Genomic DNA, 17,706 nt, shown 5'->3' on the forward strand with positions numbered 1-17,706 from the left:
TTTAACTAAGTAAAAATTTTGAATATCGTGCTTCCACGCGCACGCGTGGCCGACGCGCACGCGTCAATCTCGATTTTTACTCACTCACGCGTGCGCCTGGCCGACGCGTATGCGTCGCTGCACTAATACAAATGCCCCGTAGAAAATCCAGAGAGTTGCGCTGGAATTGTGCTGGTTTTGTGCGAGGAGCACAAAACGCAACCACGCGTACGCGTGGCTGACGCACACGCGTCATATTACTTTTCTGCCATCCACGCGTGCGCATGGGCGACCACGCACGCGTCACTTTGTTTCTCTGAATTCCACACGTGCACGTGGGCGACGCGCACGCGTGACCCCTTTTTTCAGCAAAAGTTGATTTTTGAGTTTTAAAGCCGATTTTCAGACTTCTAAGCCTCCACTTTTTACCCTTTAAGTCCTAATTTTTTATAGTATGCCTAGTAATGAAAAGAAACTAGAACATGTGATGACTTGTGAATGAAGTAAAGTGAGAATCAACGATGAATGATGAGTAATGATGATTGTATGAGTTCCTGAGGATGATGGTGAAAGTACTTTGTATAGTATGGACAGAATGGCTATGATAAGAATTGAATTATGGTTGAGTATGCATATGTATATGATCAATGATTAAATGTAGAAAATGAATAATGATGAAAAATGTTGAATGTGATGTGTGACCCCGGGTAGTAGGCAGTGGTATTATCCACTTGCTCCGGGTATAAGATGGGAGAGGGGGATTATGATAAATGAGTTTAATTATGGAGTTATGAATGAATATGTATTTGTGATACCTGGGTAATAGAAAGGGTCGCGGTTTGTCCCGCTTGCTTCGGGTCATTGTTTGAGATTGGTAATAATAAAGAGTGATTATGAAAGAATGTGGTAAATGAATAATGATGAGAAATTTGAATGTGAGTATGCTTGTGTTTTCTCTCTGGTTGTAATGGTGACAAGGCACATATACCCTCTAATGGTGACAGGGCACATATACCCTCTAATGATATTAATGCGCAACAGAGAGACTGTGCCCGGGTAAGCTACCGAACACGTCAGGTTGGCTTGATAACCGACAGATGATATCATCATCAGCCATAGGACATGCATACATCATTTGCATATGTTTGAATTATTTGGGTTTGCCTATTTGTTTGGATTGCTATATCATATATGCTATGTTACCTGACTATATGCTATCTGTTCTACTTGTACCTTAATTGTGTATTACTTGTCTGTATTGATTGTGTTTGTACAACTGAGAGGTCCCTCATGCTGGTGTCGGTGGACGTTGAGGGCTGTTCTTGATGAGATGAGTTGATGATGTAATTGAATAATGATGATGATTATTGAATGAGGTAATTTGAGCTCCCTGGGTAGACGTAGTGAAGTGATTTCACTTGCTCCAGATGAGAATATGAGGTAACGATATAGAATTGATGTGACAGGATGGCTGGGGATGGTTTCGTTTATAATTCTGATTGTGAATCGTCGGAGAATTAGAAAGTTGGAAAGCATGAGGAATATAAACCAGATTTAGCATTCCCTTATGACAGTTGCCTATTTATGGATTAGCGAGAACATAGGATGAATATTTGGTGAAAGAAAGTTTAGGATGCTTAGTGAGTTTTTGTTACAATGCATTGTATTTATTTGGCACTTTTACCGTACTGGAAACCCATGGGTCGGGGGTTCTCATTCCGTATATCTCTTGTTTTTCAGATACAGGTCCAGGTGCTCAGAAATGAGTTGTGGTTCATATGAGAGATGGCGAAGATCTTTATATTCTCTACTTTATATTTTGCTTAGAATCTCTCAACCTTTATTTTGAAAAGCTTATATTATATATTGAACTCTTTTGAACTTGCCTATAGAGGCTCTTATGTTTCTTTTGGGAGAGATTAGGAGATTCTGTTGTCAACTACTGTTATACTGTACCATAGCCGGCCTAAACTTCGCGGGTCACAACTAGTGGCTATTTACTTATGTTATATATCTATATACTGTCCTTCTCTTATTCTCCTTAATGCCTTTATTTGTATAACGCTTTCGACTTCACGCTTTATTTTTTAGTTGTCGATGCGTGAGTGATACGACTTTGCGATTTTATTTTTACTCTTTTCAGGCTTCTCAATTAATACCTCTTTCTATTTTACTTATAATTATGTAATAAAAATCCACCTTAAAGATCGTATCATTATAATATCATTGACTTATGACTCGAGTATAAGGATTTGAATATTAGGGTGATACATTAGTTATAAAGTTAAACTAACTTCTTAATTCTATTATTTTATAATTTTTGTTTTTTTATTGGTACCTACAACACTTGTATCTTCTAAATATAATGTAACTTCCCAATTCTAAGACACAATGCTATTATCTCAATGAATAAAATTCAGTTTAATTTTCTTGTGTTATAAACTTTATTCTCTGTTTATAATTTCTACATCAATACATGAACTAACCTTCAAACTCTTAATTCTTGATTTATACTCAATTTTTATCAAGTATATTCATGAGAGAAATATGTGACTATTATTTAAATCTTATTATGTCACAATTTTTTTTATTTTACTATTTTAGTTTATATATATATATATATATATATATATATTCGCATAGTCTTATACTTATTTCCATTTTCGAATATCTCATGTAAACTCAAGTTTATATATCTGATTAAAATAGACAAAAGAATAAAATTCGTAAATATCAAAATACATTTAAAAAATTGATTTTTATAGATAAAAATATGTTTCAAACCTTATAATTTCACTAATATTATAATATTTTTATTCATAAAAAATATTATTTAAATATATTTTGATATTTATGATATTTTGTATGTATTTGTATTCATTTCAAAACTCTTAAATTAACATAGAAGATGCATGACCCTGCATTCAAAGTTGAAACAAAATATCCCTGGTTTCCGCGGAATGTGATGACATGGATTCTCTGGTACAATCCAGCTAGCAATACATCATCAGAAGAATCTTTATAACCCAAAAAACTGCACCACTGACGGTACAATAATCCAACAGAGACCCATCCTCTCCGGCCTCCACCATTTATGCCTCTTTAATTTCCATCCAAACAAAAACATTTTAATCATCAGAGAGGACCTAACAATAAAAACCAATCTACCAAGTACCAACCAACACCACACTAATAATAACACTAACTCAATTCATGGCCTCTTCTACACCTCTTCTCCTTCAAACTCTAATAATTTCCATCACTCTTCTCCAATTCCAAACAAGTAATCAACAACAACCGCTCCTCCTACTTCCGCTGAAACAACAAACACAACAACCTTCTTCAAATTCTCGAAAGCTCTCATTCCAACACAACGTCACCTTAACGGTCACATTAACCGTCGGCACGCCCCCACAGAACGTTACCATGGTCCTCGACACAGGCAGCGAACTCTCTTGGCTCCACTGCAACCCCGTAAACAACAACACCTTCAACTTCTTCAACTCTTCTCTCTCTTCTTCCTATGTTCCAACCCCATGCAGTTCTTCCATATGCAAGATTCGAACTCAAGACCTACCCATTCCGGTCTCCTGCGACTCCACCACCAGCAAACTCTGCCACGTCATCGTCTCCTACGCCGACTCCACCTCCACCGAGGGCACACTCGCCGCCGACACCTTCTCCATCGGAGCCACCCCACAACCCAACACTCTCTTCGGCTGCATGGAATCTGGGTACACCACAAACCCAAACGAGGATTCAAAATCCACAGGTCTTTTAGGCATGAACCAAGGTTCACTCTCCTTCGTAACCCAACTTGGCCTTCCCAAATTCTCTTACTGCATCTCCGTCGGCGAAGGCTCCTCCGGCATCCTCCTCTTCGGAGCCACCACCGCGTTTCCCTGGCTTGGCCCTCTCCAATACACACCTCTCGTCAAAACCACAACCTCCTTGCCGTACTTCGACCGCGTCGCTTACACCGTACAGCTCGAGGGGATTAAGGTTTCGGACAAGCTTCTTCAACTTCCCAAGTCCATTTTTGTTCCCGATCACACCGGAGCGGGTCAAACAATGGTGGATTCGGGTACCCAATTCACGTTCCTTCTTGGGTCGGTTTATACGGCGCTAAAGAATGAATTTTTGAATCAAACGAAGGGGAAGAGTATGTTGAAGGTGGTTGAGGATCCGAACTTTGTGTTCCAGGGAGCCATGGACTTGTGTTACAGTGTTGTGGGTGGTGGTGGGGGTGTGGCGGCAGAGGTGCCGGCGGTGACAATGGTGTTTTCGGGGGCGGAAATGAGGGTTTCCGGTGAAAGGTTGCTGTATAAGGTGAATGAATCGATGTATTGCTTCACGTTTGGGAACTCGGATATGTTGGGGATTGAGGCTTATGTGATTGGGCATCATCATCAGCAGAACGTGTGGATGGAGTTTGATTTGGTCAACGCTCGAGTTGGATTTGCTGACACTAAGTGTGACCTTGCTAGTCAACGACTTTCCCCTGCTTCTTAACATTTTTACATACCAAATACTTTTCTATCTAATTAACCCTCGCATTACATTGTTTTTTACTTTTCCTTCTTTTTATTATTATTTTTAACTTAGTTTTTGAAGTATAACATTGTTAGAAAGATTTAGTGCGGCAACTAAGGTGACCACATGATTAGCGTTTTAGTTAAGAAAAAGTATAGGAAATTAATTTTTAATAGATAATATTAATAAATGTTTTATTGTAAAATTATTTTTTAATTTTTATTTTAAAAGAAATTATAATTAAAATTTAAAATATATAATTTAATATTTATAATTTAAAATTAAAAAATGACTGAGTTAGTTGAAAAAATTAATCCCTTGATTATACTCTTTAGTTAATATGTACACCCTCTGTATCTATAAAGTAAATAAAACATTTTTTCTCATGTTTTATACTTTTATTTAACTAATAACTTGTGTTTGTTGAGAAAAAAGGTTTGCTTATAAGATTTAAAGGCTTATCTCCAGGTAACCTGGGAGTTGGGACATAAAATATCATAGTTAGTGGTGGCTAATTTTTTTTTATATTGGTTAAATATATGTAATATATTGTTATTAGAAAATTAGGTGTTTTTTTTTCATATGGTGTTTTATTCAAATCGGACGGTCCGATTTGTTTGATGAAAAAAATAAATTACAAATCGGAGGGTCCGATTTGCTTGAAGAAAAAATTAAACTCCAAATCGGATGGTACGATTTGTATTTTTTATTTTTTTATTTGTTAAAATAAAAATCGGACGATCCGATTTTAACATTAAATTTTTTTCTTTCGAAATCACAAATCGAACCGTCCGATTTATGTCATCCCATATCCAAATAAAACACCTCTCAACTCACACCATATTATCATACATGTTCTTTTTTTCCACACAAAAAATCAAAAGCGGTTAGTGGTCAAGCAAAAGGACAAAAACATTTAAAAGAAAAAAAAAAAGAAGAAAAGAAAACTAATCATGGTTATTGACCTTTCTTAGATGTGTGGCAGTAGTAGTACTGGTTATATCCTCATATCTAACCCAAAAAAAAAAAAATATCCTTTCAACAACCTTGATTGAAAAGTAAATTCGATTAGTAAAAATAAAAATGATTATATCATAGTAATTTACTATTTAACTTGATATATTTTTATGGGATCTAAGAACTTCAAAGATAATCAATTTGTCAATCATTAACAACGAATTATAGTTATCAACTTAGCATAGTTTTTTTATTTCTTTTTTTTTTTCAATTAAAAAAGTCTATGATGGAGTAGTATTTAATTGAGATTTATTTTAAAATTTGTCATTAACTAATAAATTAATTACTAAACCAACTTAACTTGATTTTCTTTTGTTAATTTAATTAAATTGATTATCGCTACTTCCAATGGCCGCTTTTTAATTTGATTATGAAGGTAAAGTTGGTACTGAACTTGGATATGGAAAAGAGTGGTGCTTAACATTGGTGTGGTGTCAGGCACAACTCGGATCCAAGAATTTCTTGAACTTAATTCAAAAAGTAAATTAACAGAGAAAATGGACCATCCGATTTCATGTAAATCATCAAAAAAAAATTTGATCATAAAAAAATCGCAGAGTCCGATTTACTTTATGTGAATTTCAGATCCTCCCTTCATGCAAAACGGACCCTTCGATTTGCTTCCAAAAACTTAAAAACAAAGAACTCGAAGGGTCCGATTTCTTAACACTAAATCTGAGCAAAAAATTGTCCCAAAAATTAGTATAGCACCTCCATCATCCATAACCCAGCACAACACCTTCACCTCTTCCATAACCAAAAAAATCAACCACCAATGGCTTATGTCTCCAAGGTAGAGTTTATTTTTGGGTAAAGCTTCATGGTAGGGTTTTTCTTTAAGGTTTTCGGGTTTTGGTGAATGGTCCCAGTTAATTAGTTGGATCCATGGTCCACCGGTTCCGGAGATCAATTTATGTTCTCATGGTTGTGTGTTTTTTTGGGTCTCTTTTTTTATTTTTATTTTTTTAGGTGTCTTCTCATGGTTGTGTATGTGAGATGTTGGAGATAATTTGCTCCCAATTTTTATTTTTTTTAAAAAGAACTTGTTTGGAGTACTAAAAATTAAAATTTATTTAAGAATTGGATTCTTTTTATTTTAAAACAATTAAAATAAATAATTCAATTTTTTTTAAAAATTCGAATTCTTATTTTTTTATTTGTAAATTAGACTAAAAGGAGTCTGATTTTTTAATTTACTCACATATTCTTCAAAATTTAAATTCAATTAATATATTATAATTATTCTAAATCATGAAATTGAGTTTCAAATAGAAATAAATTCTTTTTTTAATAAAAATAAAATTTTTTCACATGTTAAATAATTTTCAAACAAGGTGTAAATAGTCACCAAAAAAAAAACAAGGTGTAAATGATTAGCAGTTGGCACCACCAAAAACATTTCAGTTATTTTTTAGGCATTCATTAATTTGATAAGTTTCAAAGGTAGGTGAACCTGCTTAAGTGGCTAAGGTGGAGGCTCTAAGGGAAAACTACATTGATTTAATCATTTAATTTGTTCAATACTTCAAAGCAAAATGTGTTAATGATGCGTACCCATAAAGCATTATTAGATGAACTTGATCATCATGTTGGTTCGGCTCTCAACATTGACAAATCAATCAATCCAACAAAATCTATCACCCAATACAAGAATTTTAAGAATATGTAAACATGTAATCTGATCAGGAAATCTAGGCCAAAAACTAAAATATACATAATTGTAGGGATGACTACACAATAGAGTGGGGATGAGAAACAATTTTTTTCTTCCAACCTCGTTTTTCATGGTGGAGAAATTTTCCTCCTCTTCCTTAATAATATATAACTTCAATGATTTCTACGGGATTATAGATAAATAAAATTTTAACTATTTTATATAATAACACATTATAAATTAAGTTTAAACATTAAATGATTAAATTTTAAACAAAGTATGCAATGTACTTTTACAGATAAAAAAAAATATGATGGATATTGTACAATTTTCATTTGAAAAATCAAGTATTAACGTCTTTGAGAAATATTAGGTAAATAAACAATTTTTGTAATTAAGTCTAATAAAATTATTTTTTAAAAAAAAAAGAAAAGACATAAATTCATATGCACATGTGAAAATTTTTTATTGTGTTAATAAATTATTCAATTAACTTAGTTAAATTTAGTTACTAAATGACTTGTTTCTATAATCACGGTAACGTCTTTATTATAAAAATATTATTGCTACTCCAGTAGCTCTATTTAAAATACTTAATAATTCAACAAAAATGATGAGAGGTCTCCATTAAATTAACTAATCGTTTTTGTGTCCAATATTTGGGGTAAGTCTCAAAGTTATTCTTAACGTTTTAATTGTCCTATTTAAATCCCTAACATTTCAAAATAGACTTAATGTTGTCTTGTCGTTAGGGATCCGTTAACAGAATTGACAGCGGGACAAAATTGAGACGATTTTGAAACGTTAGGGGCTTAAATAGGACGAAAACGTTGGGAACAAAAACAATACATAGAAATAAATTTTAATTTTATCCTTTAATAATATCAATTTTTTATTGTACATAGTAGTCAATTATTTTTTAATCACATCTAAATAAATTACTGTTAATCACATTACTTTCATTATAAATAAATTAATTTTTTTATAATTTTACTCTTAAAGTAACGTAATCTTTTTATAAATAAATAAATTTTACACTTTTATTTTAAATAATGTAATTTTACTTTCATTACTTAATCACATTACTTATAATTTTTTTTTATAATTTTACACTTTCATTTTAAATAAATTAATTTTTTTATAATTTTACGTTTAAAGTAATGTAATTTTTTTATAAATAAATAAATTTTATACTTTCATTCTAAATAATGTAATTTCACTTTCATTACTTAATCAAATTACTTATAATTTTTTTATAATTTTACACTTAAAGTAATGTAATTTTTTATGAATAAATAACTTTTACACTTTCATTCTAAATAATGTAATTTTACTTTCATTACTTAATCACATTACTTATATATATTTTTTTATAATTTTACACTTTCATTCTAATCACATTACATTATTTATTTAGAATAAAAGTGTAAAATTTATTTATTTATAAAAAAATTACCTTACCTTAAGTATAAAATTATAAAAAAAATGAATTTATTGTAATTAAGTGTAATTTACTTAGATGTGATTAAAAAATAATTGAATACTATGTACAGCAAAAAATTAATATTATTGAAGGATAAAATTAAAATTTATTTCTATGTATTGTTTTTGCCCCAACGTTTTCGTCCTATTTAAGTTCCTAACGTTTAAAATCGCCTCAATTTTGTCTCGTCGTCAATTCTATTAACGGATCCCTAATGGTAGGACAACATTAAACCAATTTTAAAACGTTAGAAATTTAAATAGGACAATTAAAATATTAGGAACAACTTTATTTAAAACTTACCCCAAATATTGAGAATAAAAACGATAGTTTACTCCATATATATAATTATATTTGCAATATAGATCTTTACGATCGAGGATATAGTTCTCAATCCCACTCTATATTTCCTCACAGAGAGATCTTTGTACTTATTTCACATTCTCACAGGAAAATATTTCGCACCATTCCTATTCCCCTCTTAAAATATTTTCACGAATATCTACGTCTTCAATCACCTGGAGACATCAGGCAAGCACACAGCAAAAACAAAATACACGCATAGAAGATAAGAGAAGACCATATCTAAGTTAAAAGATTAAGGAATTAAACAAAAAAATAAAATATTAAAAATAAGACATAAAGAATAAGAACATAAAAATTAGTATTTTTGTATTTTATTTGGTGATAAGTTAAAATAAATTATAAGAATTTAATTTATTTTTTTAATTTAAAAAATTAAAAAAATAATAAAAAATTAACAAAAATAATAATAAAAAAAAGTTATATTTCTTATTAGTATCTTTATATTTTGTTAGAATAGATATAAAATATACTAATTTAATATCTTTATATATAATATCTTTGTTTATGTCTCTGTTAAACATGATTTTATGTCTCAATATTCTGACAAACCCAACCTAAGTTTACATATAATCAACTTAAGTTAACCAAATAAACAATGCAGCAATTCATTGGTCAGCGACAAACTCTTAAATAGAGCTCAGTATCGCGACGGATTAGTTCTTGACCTACCGAATTGGGAGATACCGTGAGAAACCAAAAAAACAATTTATATACCTATTTAAACAAATATCAAAAGTTTAAAAAAATTTTAGGCCTCTCAAAAATTTTTCCTAGGTAGGCACAAGAACTAAATGATGAGTACATTTGGGCCAAGCCCACTTATGTAAGGTCAGAATGGGCCACTAACAACTGCATTAGATATGGCCTCATTAAAAGTAACTCAGAAACGGAGCCCAAAAAGAAATGCAGCAAAAACAAAAAAGCAACGTCATGATCTTTGTTGGTGGCGAAGTAGAATTGAATCGATAGAGATACCACAATCGAACGTTCCGTTTGTGATCGAAACTCTGTTTTCCGATCACTGCCTCAAATCCAAATTCGTAAGTCACATCTTTCGCTCTGATTTCTAATTCGCACGCATCATCGCATCAAAATGCTTCATGATGATTCTTTTGGCCAGTAGCGGTTTTTGTTAAGGAGATTTTTAAGATGTTCAATCCATCTGAATTGCGATCTAGGGTTTTTTTTGTTTGGTTTAATTTTTATTTTTTGATGGGGTTTTTGTTCTTTTCGATTTATCTTAGGAATCATATTTTTGGTTGTGGTCATCAGTGTTTTGCTTGCTTCATTACAAGTATAATAACCCGGAAGTGATTTGCCATTGTCATGATTCTGATTTTTAGTGTGTTCTTAAGGATAGTCGGTAAGGGATCAATTGTTGTTGAAAATCATGCCTTTAATTATGTCTGTTTCTGTACTCCGTGTGTGGATAATTAGTAGCTGGCACCTTTCTAGTTAGAGATTTATCTTTTTGGATAAATGTAATTATTGAGAAGAAAATAGGTGGAAATTTTCATGAAGAAAGGACAAGAACAAAATCTAGCTAGAAGGGGGAAAAAATGAAGCATAGCTTTCCAGTCTCTCAATATGAGACAGGAAATTTTCCATGAAAACACTGTGTGCTCTACATTAAATAGCTATCATATAATGCTATTCCAAAAGTTTCTTGTCTAAAAAGCTATCATATTTTAATGGTGGAGAATCTGTTTGAATCATGTTGATTTATCATTTATGGTTGGATTTCTTGTGGTCTGACTATGATTTGTTTCACAATATTGGCAGGTTTTAATTGTAGCTTTCTGTTTAGTCAAGTGGTGAAATTTTAATTTAGGTTTCAACTCCATAAAGCCATGAGTTTTGTATTCCGGGGAACAAGAGCGGACATAGAAAATGGATTTCCAGGATTTATGCCTGAGCGACGTGCATTGGTATGTAACTTCTATACCAATTATCTGCATATGGATGTCAGTGAAGCTGACTATTGTGATGATTTTTTGCGTCTTTGTTTTTTGAATAAAGGGCTGTCTCATTTTTTATAAAACATTAACTGAAACCAAATATTAATTCCATTTTTTCTTCAGCGTGTTCATCCAGCACGTCCTAGTAATTCCAATTCACTCACTTTCCTCGTCACAGGTACTAAACTTCTGTCATATTATGCACATGTTTTTCTTTTTTCCCTTTAATTATCTGTGTACTGTGTCCTCATTATCCTATTCTGATCATATTGCCTACATTATTCAGTTCTCTTGTTGTTCATGATACTTAACTCGCACCAGATGTCACCAAATTTTCTGGTATGATCTTCTAGAATCTAGATGATAAATACAAATGTTTTCCATGTAAACTCTGATTTTAAATGATTAAAGTGATTTATGCCGTCTTCTATTAATTTCTGTCTGCAGCTCTGGCTGGTGCTTGGTGTTTTCTTAATGGCTACAATGTTGAGGATGTATGCAACATGTCAACAGCTTCAAGCACAGGCTCAAGCTCATGCAGCAGCAGCTAGTGGGCTTTTAGGCCACACTGAGCTGCGGTTGCATATGCCGCCATCAATTGCCCTTGCCACCAGAGGACGCCTACAAGGCCTCAGACTTCAACTTGCACTTCTTGATCGGGAGTTTGATGAGCTAGGTCGTGAAATTTTATTCATTTTTCCACTTAGCTGTTTAGAACCTTTTGAATCTAATTCTGCGGAACTTTATCAAGGTGTATATTTCACATGTACTAGAGTTATGTAGAATGTTTTATTCATGTAATTTTTTTTTTTACTTTGTACAGATTATGAAACACTAAGGGCTCTTGATTCTGATAATGTTCCTACTGCACCTTCCATGACCGAGGAAGAGATAAATGCACTTCCTGTACACAAATACAAGGTTTCTGGTCCACAAAAGTAAGTAACGGTCAGATTAATTCTATCTCTAAGAGTAATTCTAATTAGATGAGAACCCCAGTTGTGATAACGAATTATTATTTATTGCATTCTTCAAAACTGCACCAATTGTTTTCAAAAAAAAAATTTCTTCTAATCTTTATATTTTTATTATTCACCAATTTAAAGGAGCCTGTGACATGATTTTGCAAGATTCTATATACGCTTCTTAGAAATTATAAATTTATAATTCTGGTTTCTTGACAAGAAGCTGCATTTGCTTACAGCAGTGGCACTGGTTCCTCAATGCAACAGGGGTCATCTTCCACTCCTGCGGAGGTAGCAACTACATCTTTGGTTATTTTGTTTTATTTTGGCTAATTGGCTTAAACAAGTGACATATATTGCATCCGTTGACAATTCCACTTTTTTCTAGGAGTGTTCATACTTAATATTAGTGCTTGCCTTTCCTGTGCTTTGACTATATTGCATTACCATTATGAACACATCAATATCCTCACATTTGTCATTATTGACAACTTTATTTGCCAATTTCTTTAGATAGGTAGTATTTCGTGTATATAAAGTTATTAGGGAATGAAAATCCACTGCCTGTATTGTGTATCAGTCTATATGATGCAATATGTTTTGTTCTCTTAAGCAGATCTCTTGTTTGATAGATGTTTTTATATTTTTTATGGGGAGCTGATAACAAAAGCTTCTGATCACATGCTTTTCTAGCAAATCTCTATGGTCTGAGCTTAGTGTAGAGTGACAGATTGAAATAACTTATTGCTTCATTTTATTTGTGGCAGAAGAAGCAAGACAATTCAAATGTAGCTGGAAGCATGAAAGCCGCTGATGATGAGCTGACTTGCAGTGTATGTTTGGAGCAAGTTAACATTGGGGATGTACTTCGTAGCTTGCCCTGCTTGCATCAGGTTTATACAATCATCCCATATCTTTAGTTTTTATTTGCATAGAAAATTTTTTGTTTTCAATTGTAAGTGTGTGAGTTTCCAAGAGACAGAGAAAATGAGCAATCGGTCAAGGAGAGAAAATTCTGATCAACTGAAGCTGGTACTTCAAAAATCTTGTTAAGAGTAAAGACTTAGTATGACAGGTTGCATTATTTAGAAGTGGAAGCTCACTCATCAATGGCATCATTGTAAACGGTCTCTCTGTAGACATGATACATGACAGAGCACAATGGCGTCATTTGATTCATGTAGCCGACCCCACTTAGTGGGACAAGGCTTTGTTGTTGTTGGAAGCTCACTCATCAATTCTATATTACAACCTGAGCTACTCCTAACTCCAAAGTAGCTACTATACTAGACTAGGTGTTATGTACAGCTGGTGTAGAATGGATACTTAACTAACTATAACAGAATACAACTGCTACTTTGGCTTCTGATCCTATGTTGCAGGCATAATAATGCTGAATAGTATGAGTTCCAAGACCCTGAGTCTATAAACCAAACAACAGCCTTGAGTCTGCTTTAATTTAGTTAACTCCAACCAGTCACCTTGACCTTTATAAGTTGCTAGAATAGGCTTTACATGTGGCCAACAATTATAATTGAGATTGAAAGTATATCTGATCTTACCGATGGTTGAAATTGGATATCTTGAATTATGTTGCTGGCATGACCCTTGTTATATTGCTGAGTTTTTTCAATTTGAGCTGGGCCATTTAGATCGAGACATGGATGCAATTAGGTTAGCACCATATTTATATTGCTGGCATCTGGGCATGTTACTTGCCTTACTTAGATTTGATGTCCAATTTGTCTTGAGAGTTATTTTACTAGGAAGAAAAATCATTTATGCAAAATTTCATTGAAGTTTATAATCTTTATATATATCTGAGGCAATCTGACTGATGCAAAGCTTGTTTTTGAAGTTTCATGCGAATTGCATTGATCCCTGGCTGCGACAACAAGGAACATGCCCCGTCTGCAAATTCAGAGCGGGATCTGGGTGGAATGAAAGTGGAGCTAATGATATTGCAGATATGGTTTGATGTCCTACTCTAATTTTTTTTTGTGAATGAGGTTCTGATTGTTTTAAACAGCTGTAACTAACGTGAATGCATCAAAACAAGTGGCTTTATGACTAGTAGTTTTGTAATTACAATAGTAGGGATTTGAGGGTTAGCATGTAACAACTATATAATATGAATCTTATGCTTGCCACTGAAATTACCAAGTTTCTTGGCCTGCTTTTGTACAGCATATTTTTTACAGTTATTTTTTTCTTCACCTTCCTGGGATCTCTTTTTACGGTTGTTCGGTTAGAAAATTGAAATATACTGATGTGGGACACAAATATGCTTAGGCTATGGAGACTTGTTTTATCTTTTGTGTCTCTAAAAAGTGAAGACAGTTATGACAATATATATACCGTAATATCATGCCATACTGTTGACATCAGCAAGGTTTTGAGCCGCTGATGACTCTCTCTATCTTGTGAGAGTTTTCTTTATATAAATAAATAAATCTCAGTTTAAGTATTCCTAACTTTACAAACTTATTTTTATTTAAACAGAACGTTCAGTACTTTCATATTTTATAATATCAAACACTCTTTATGTATGATTAGTAAATTTAATTACAGTTGTGTGATGCTAAATATTTGTGCAAAAAAAAATAGAAATTTAGGTTTAAATTTTCACTCGTTCGTCATATGCATATTTGTTTTATGAACTTTTACATTATATTTTTTATTAATTTTTGTAATAATATAAGGTTAGATCAGGTTTTTTTTTTTTTGTTAGGAAAATTTTAGGAAGAAATTTTTTATAAACAATAGTGATAATACATCTTTATATTCTCTTCAACTTTTGTTTGTGGCAAAAGCTTATTAGAAAACGTAGAAAAACTGTTTATTTTTTCTGCCCTTTTTTCAGAAACTTTTTTTTTTTTTTGGTTTAAAGAAACACTTATTTTATTCTAAAAACACAAACAACTGAGGTCATTATGCATTTTCTTACTAGTAATTATTTGACTCACATCTTCCATTCTTTCAAAAGTTTTGCAAATAATAAATACGATTAATTGTTTAAAATAAAATCATTTTAACAAATTAAACTTTAAAGAAATACAACCAAGATGGAAATGGAAAAACCAAAATACCAACTTCATTCCTTTGTTGTACCTAAATTCATAGTATACAAAGAAAGATATTATATGCTTAACCGACTGGATAATCAACTCAGCAACAGAGCAAGGAAAATTATGCTATAGGATCTTTTAGAATACTATTGCAATAAGAAAACACGTCATTTAATGATGATTATTGTTTTTGTTCATTCTAAAGTACCAAAACCTATAATATTTTGTATCATTAATGTGGCATTTGATTCCTACATTGTTCAGTATAGACTCATGGGTAAGGGATAAAAGACACTAGTAGCTATTTGATTAACACCCTACTTTCCTTTCCCTTTGCCCTTTCCTTTCTTGGATTCTAACTTGGCCTGCACACGAGCAGCAGCCGCCGCCTTTGCTTCTTCTCTCTTCTTCTTCTCTTCCTCCTTCGCAGCAGCCGCCATTTCTCTTTGCTTCTTTATCTCTCTTTCATTTTCATGTCAAATAATAGACACACCAAATTACTTTCCAAGAAAAACTAGCATACATCCTAGCAAAAATAGAAAGAAAGAAAAACAACCCTAAACTTTTGAGAAGTTCAGATGCAATAAAATGGTTGGTGTAACATGTGCTACTTACTCTAGCCTAGCCCTCTCCTCTGAAACACTTCCGAGGCTTGATCCCTTACGAGGTCGACAGGAAACTAGCTCAACTTCGAAGATGAGTGTCGCACTGCGATGCAATAAAAATAAATCATAAATTTGCATTCACAGTTAGGTGCAACTTCTCATGATAATCAAATTTAGATGAAAAACCAAGCTGTAAGAAATAACCAACTTTCTCTTGAATCATTGCAGCTTTTTCATTTCTGAGTTAAATATTTCGTTAAAGAAAATATGTAACAATAATTATGTACGGGAGCAAAAACAATTTAAGCATAAAATGAGGTTAGTACCCAGGGGGAATATCCGGTGGCGCTCCTGCACTGCCATACGCATACTCTGGCTTGCATGTTATTTTTGCAATTTCTCCAACCTAGTAAAAACCAGCAAAAATCATAAGATGATGAAAAGTTTTTATTTAAAGGTTACACCTCATGAAAAGTGTGTTTGGTTTAACCTTCATGGTTCTCACAGCAATGTCCCAAGCCCTGATAACACTGGCACTTCCAATCTCAAAAGTGAAGATAGAGTTATCCTCATGTGTTGTGTCAAATACTTCACCAGTATCAGCAAGTGTGCCTTCATAATGCACTGGCATGGAAAACAATATTACAAAGGTGCTCTAATAATTTTACACTCGACAATCCGATAGAATAGAACAAGTTATAAAAGTACATTGCCAAAACTGCTTCTAAGGATGACAATTATAGAAATAGAGAATAATCTCATCCACAGAAGCACATTAACCATGAGATATGTCTAGACCAATTATTTAGAGTAACATTATTAATCATCAATCATCCAATATTGTAGTTGATAAAGTATAAAAGACAGAAAATCACTCATTCATCACTTGATGAGTGGAACAAGGCTATGAATCAAGTATTAACATAACATTAACAGGCACAAGCATTACCATCAACAAGAGGAAAATCTTCTGTTGGAGACACAGCATCTAGCTTGCTTTTTATCAGAATGGTTTTAGTGACTCCTCCATCACCAGTCAAATCAATTGCATCACCCATGGTTTACACACTATTAAGATCACAAGAAAAAGAATAAAATAAGATAACAACAACGCATGGATAAGTTATGCACTCTCTTGCCCCTTACAAGAATTACAAGAATTACAAGAATTTCATCCCAAAAGGTAAGCTCAAAGAGGGAGGGTTATCCCTATCACACTAAGCACAAATCACTGGGAATCATGCAAGAAAAAACAAAGGAAGAAACAAATGGAGAATCTCAGAGACAAGGGGATGAAACTTATCTACAGCATAGCAATTTTAACCATATAAGAATATCCCTAATTCCCAATGAACTACATTCATAATACAACTAAACTGCGCCACGCAATTAACTCTAAATAATAATAAAAACAAGAACATCATGCAATTGCAATCCCTCACAAGACAAATTAAAACTAATAGACATTAAACCTGTATTCCTATTCCTATTCCTATTCTAATATTATATTCTCCACCAAGATTACGCAACTTTCGATTCCCAAATTTCAAAATTGAACACGAATTTCACCATTCATACACTAAAACGATTCAATCTTTGCAGCATACCAGAGCCATTCTCGCAAAGGGTAAAACCAAACAATTCTCAAGAACCATTAATAAAATATGACAAGAATTTAGCAGAGTGGCGAAGAGTCAACGATACCGAGAGTGATGAACCCCTTCTTCAGCTGAAGGAACAAGAAGAAAAAGAAGGAAACGAAGAAGCCTCTGAAAGGAACCGGGTTACCGAATCGACGTTGAGTGATGAAACTGAAGAGTTTTGGAGAAGTTGTGTGGCCATATGCGTTCTTTGAAGCTATATACGAAAATGGAGCAAGGATGCCGTTAAATACCGCATTGGGAATCAGGGAATCTAGATTCCTCACGCGCATCATCGGCGCGTGAAAAAACAGAAATAGAAAATACATTTTATTTTTATTTTTTTTTATAAAATCTTTAAGATATTAAATGTGAAAGTGATATTCTTCAACTAACGAAATAGTGAGAAATAGTGAGACAGGAAGAGCATACATTATT

The 17,706-nt window shown here is 32.9% G+C and overlaps 3 protein-coding genes across 6 annotated transcripts; 2 read left to right on the forward strand and 1 right to left on the reverse strand.

The window, feature by feature from the left end:
• Positions 1-2,872: 2,872 nt before the first annotated feature.
• Positions 2,873-4,625, forward strand: LOC107609999 (Eukaryotic aspartyl protease family protein). Its single transcript, XM_016312063.3, has one exon. The coding sequence runs from the start codon at positions 3,193-3,195 to the stop codon at positions 4,489-4,491; it is 1,299 nt and encodes a 432-aa protein (XP_016167549.1). The 5' UTR covers positions 2,873-3,192; the 3' UTR covers positions 4,492-4,625.
• A 5,289-nt stretch (positions 4,626-9,914) lies between these two features.
• SDIR1 (RING/U-box superfamily protein) lies at positions 9,915-14,171 on the forward strand. 4 transcript variants are annotated; one of them, XM_016310794.2, is made up of 9 exons: positions 9,915-10,072; positions 10,815-10,960; positions 11,114-11,168; positions 11,277-11,329; positions 11,438-11,666; positions 11,814-11,928; positions 12,195-12,246; positions 12,723-12,848; positions 13,814-14,171. In XM_016310794.2, exons 2-9 carry the CDS (start codon positions 10,883-10,885, stop codon positions 13,931-13,933), a joined length of 828 nt encoding a protein of 275 aa, XP_016166280.1. In that variant the 5' UTR covers positions 9,915-10,072; positions 10,815-10,882; the 3' UTR covers positions 13,934-14,171. The 4 variants fall into 4 exon arrangements, 2 of the variants coding, with proteins under 2 accessions (XP_016166280.1, XP_016166281.1); XM_016310795.2 differs by having other exon boundaries at positions 9,918-10,072; positions 12,198-12,246; XR_015892092.1 differs by having other exon boundaries at positions 9,932-10,072; positions 12,723-13,052; positions 13,182-14,171.
• A 1,018-nt stretch (positions 14,172-15,189) lies between these two features.
• Positions 15,190-17,491, reverse strand: LOC107608988 (FKBP-like peptidyl-prolyl cis-trans isomerase family protein). The gene is made up of 6 exons (XM_016310796.3): positions 17,333-17,491; positions 16,578-16,696; positions 16,119-16,252; positions 15,955-16,034; positions 15,639-15,731; positions 15,190-15,485 (listed from the first exon to the last, which is right to left on the reverse strand). Exons 2-6 carry the CDS (start codon positions 16,684-16,686, stop codon positions 15,341-15,343), a joined length of 561 nt encoding a protein of 186 aa, XP_016166282.1. The 5' UTR covers positions 16,687-16,696; positions 17,333-17,491; the 3' UTR covers positions 15,190-15,340.
• Positions 17,492-17,706: the final 215 nt, after the last annotated feature.

This window comes from Arachis ipaensis, chromosome B7 (assembly GCF_059453495.1).
Source record: "Arachis ipaensis isolate K30076 ecotype BB chromosome B7, ASM5945349v1, whole genome shotgun sequence".
In the NCBI taxonomy this organism is placed as follows: Eukaryota; Viridiplantae; Streptophyta; class Magnoliopsida; order Fabales; family Fabaceae; genus Arachis; species Arachis ipaensis.

Bases quoted from the DNA above. Each gene is read 5' to 3' on its own strand.
- LOC107609999 (XM_016312063.3), top strand. From the start codon at position 3,193: ATGGCCTCTTCTACACCTCTTCTCCTTCAAACTCTAATAATTTCCATC.
- SDIR1 (XM_016310794.2), top strand. From the start codon at position 10,883: ATGAGTTTTGTATTCCGGGGAACAAGAGCGGACATAGAAAATGGATTT. The intron at 10,961-11,113 runs GTATGTAACTTC...TTTTTTCTTCAG, and splicing joins TGCCTGAGCGACGTGCATTG to CGTGTTCATCCAGCACGTCC. The intron at 11,929-12,194 runs GTAAGTAACGGT...ATTTGCTTACAG, and splicing joins AAGGTTTCTGGTCCACAAAA to CAGTGGCACTGGTTCCTCAA.
- LOC107608988 (XM_016310796.3), bottom strand. From the start codon at position 16,686: ATGGGTGATGCAATTGATTTGACTGGTGATGGAGGAGTCACTAAAACC. The intron at 15,732-15,954 runs GTACTAACCTCA...ATTGCATCGCAG, and splicing joins CCACCGGATATTCCCCCTGG to TGCGACACTCATCTTCGAAG. The intron at 15,486-15,638 runs GTAAGTAGCACA...TGAAAATGAAAG, and splicing joins GAGGAGAGGGCTAGGCTAGA to AGAGATAAAGAAGCAAAGAG.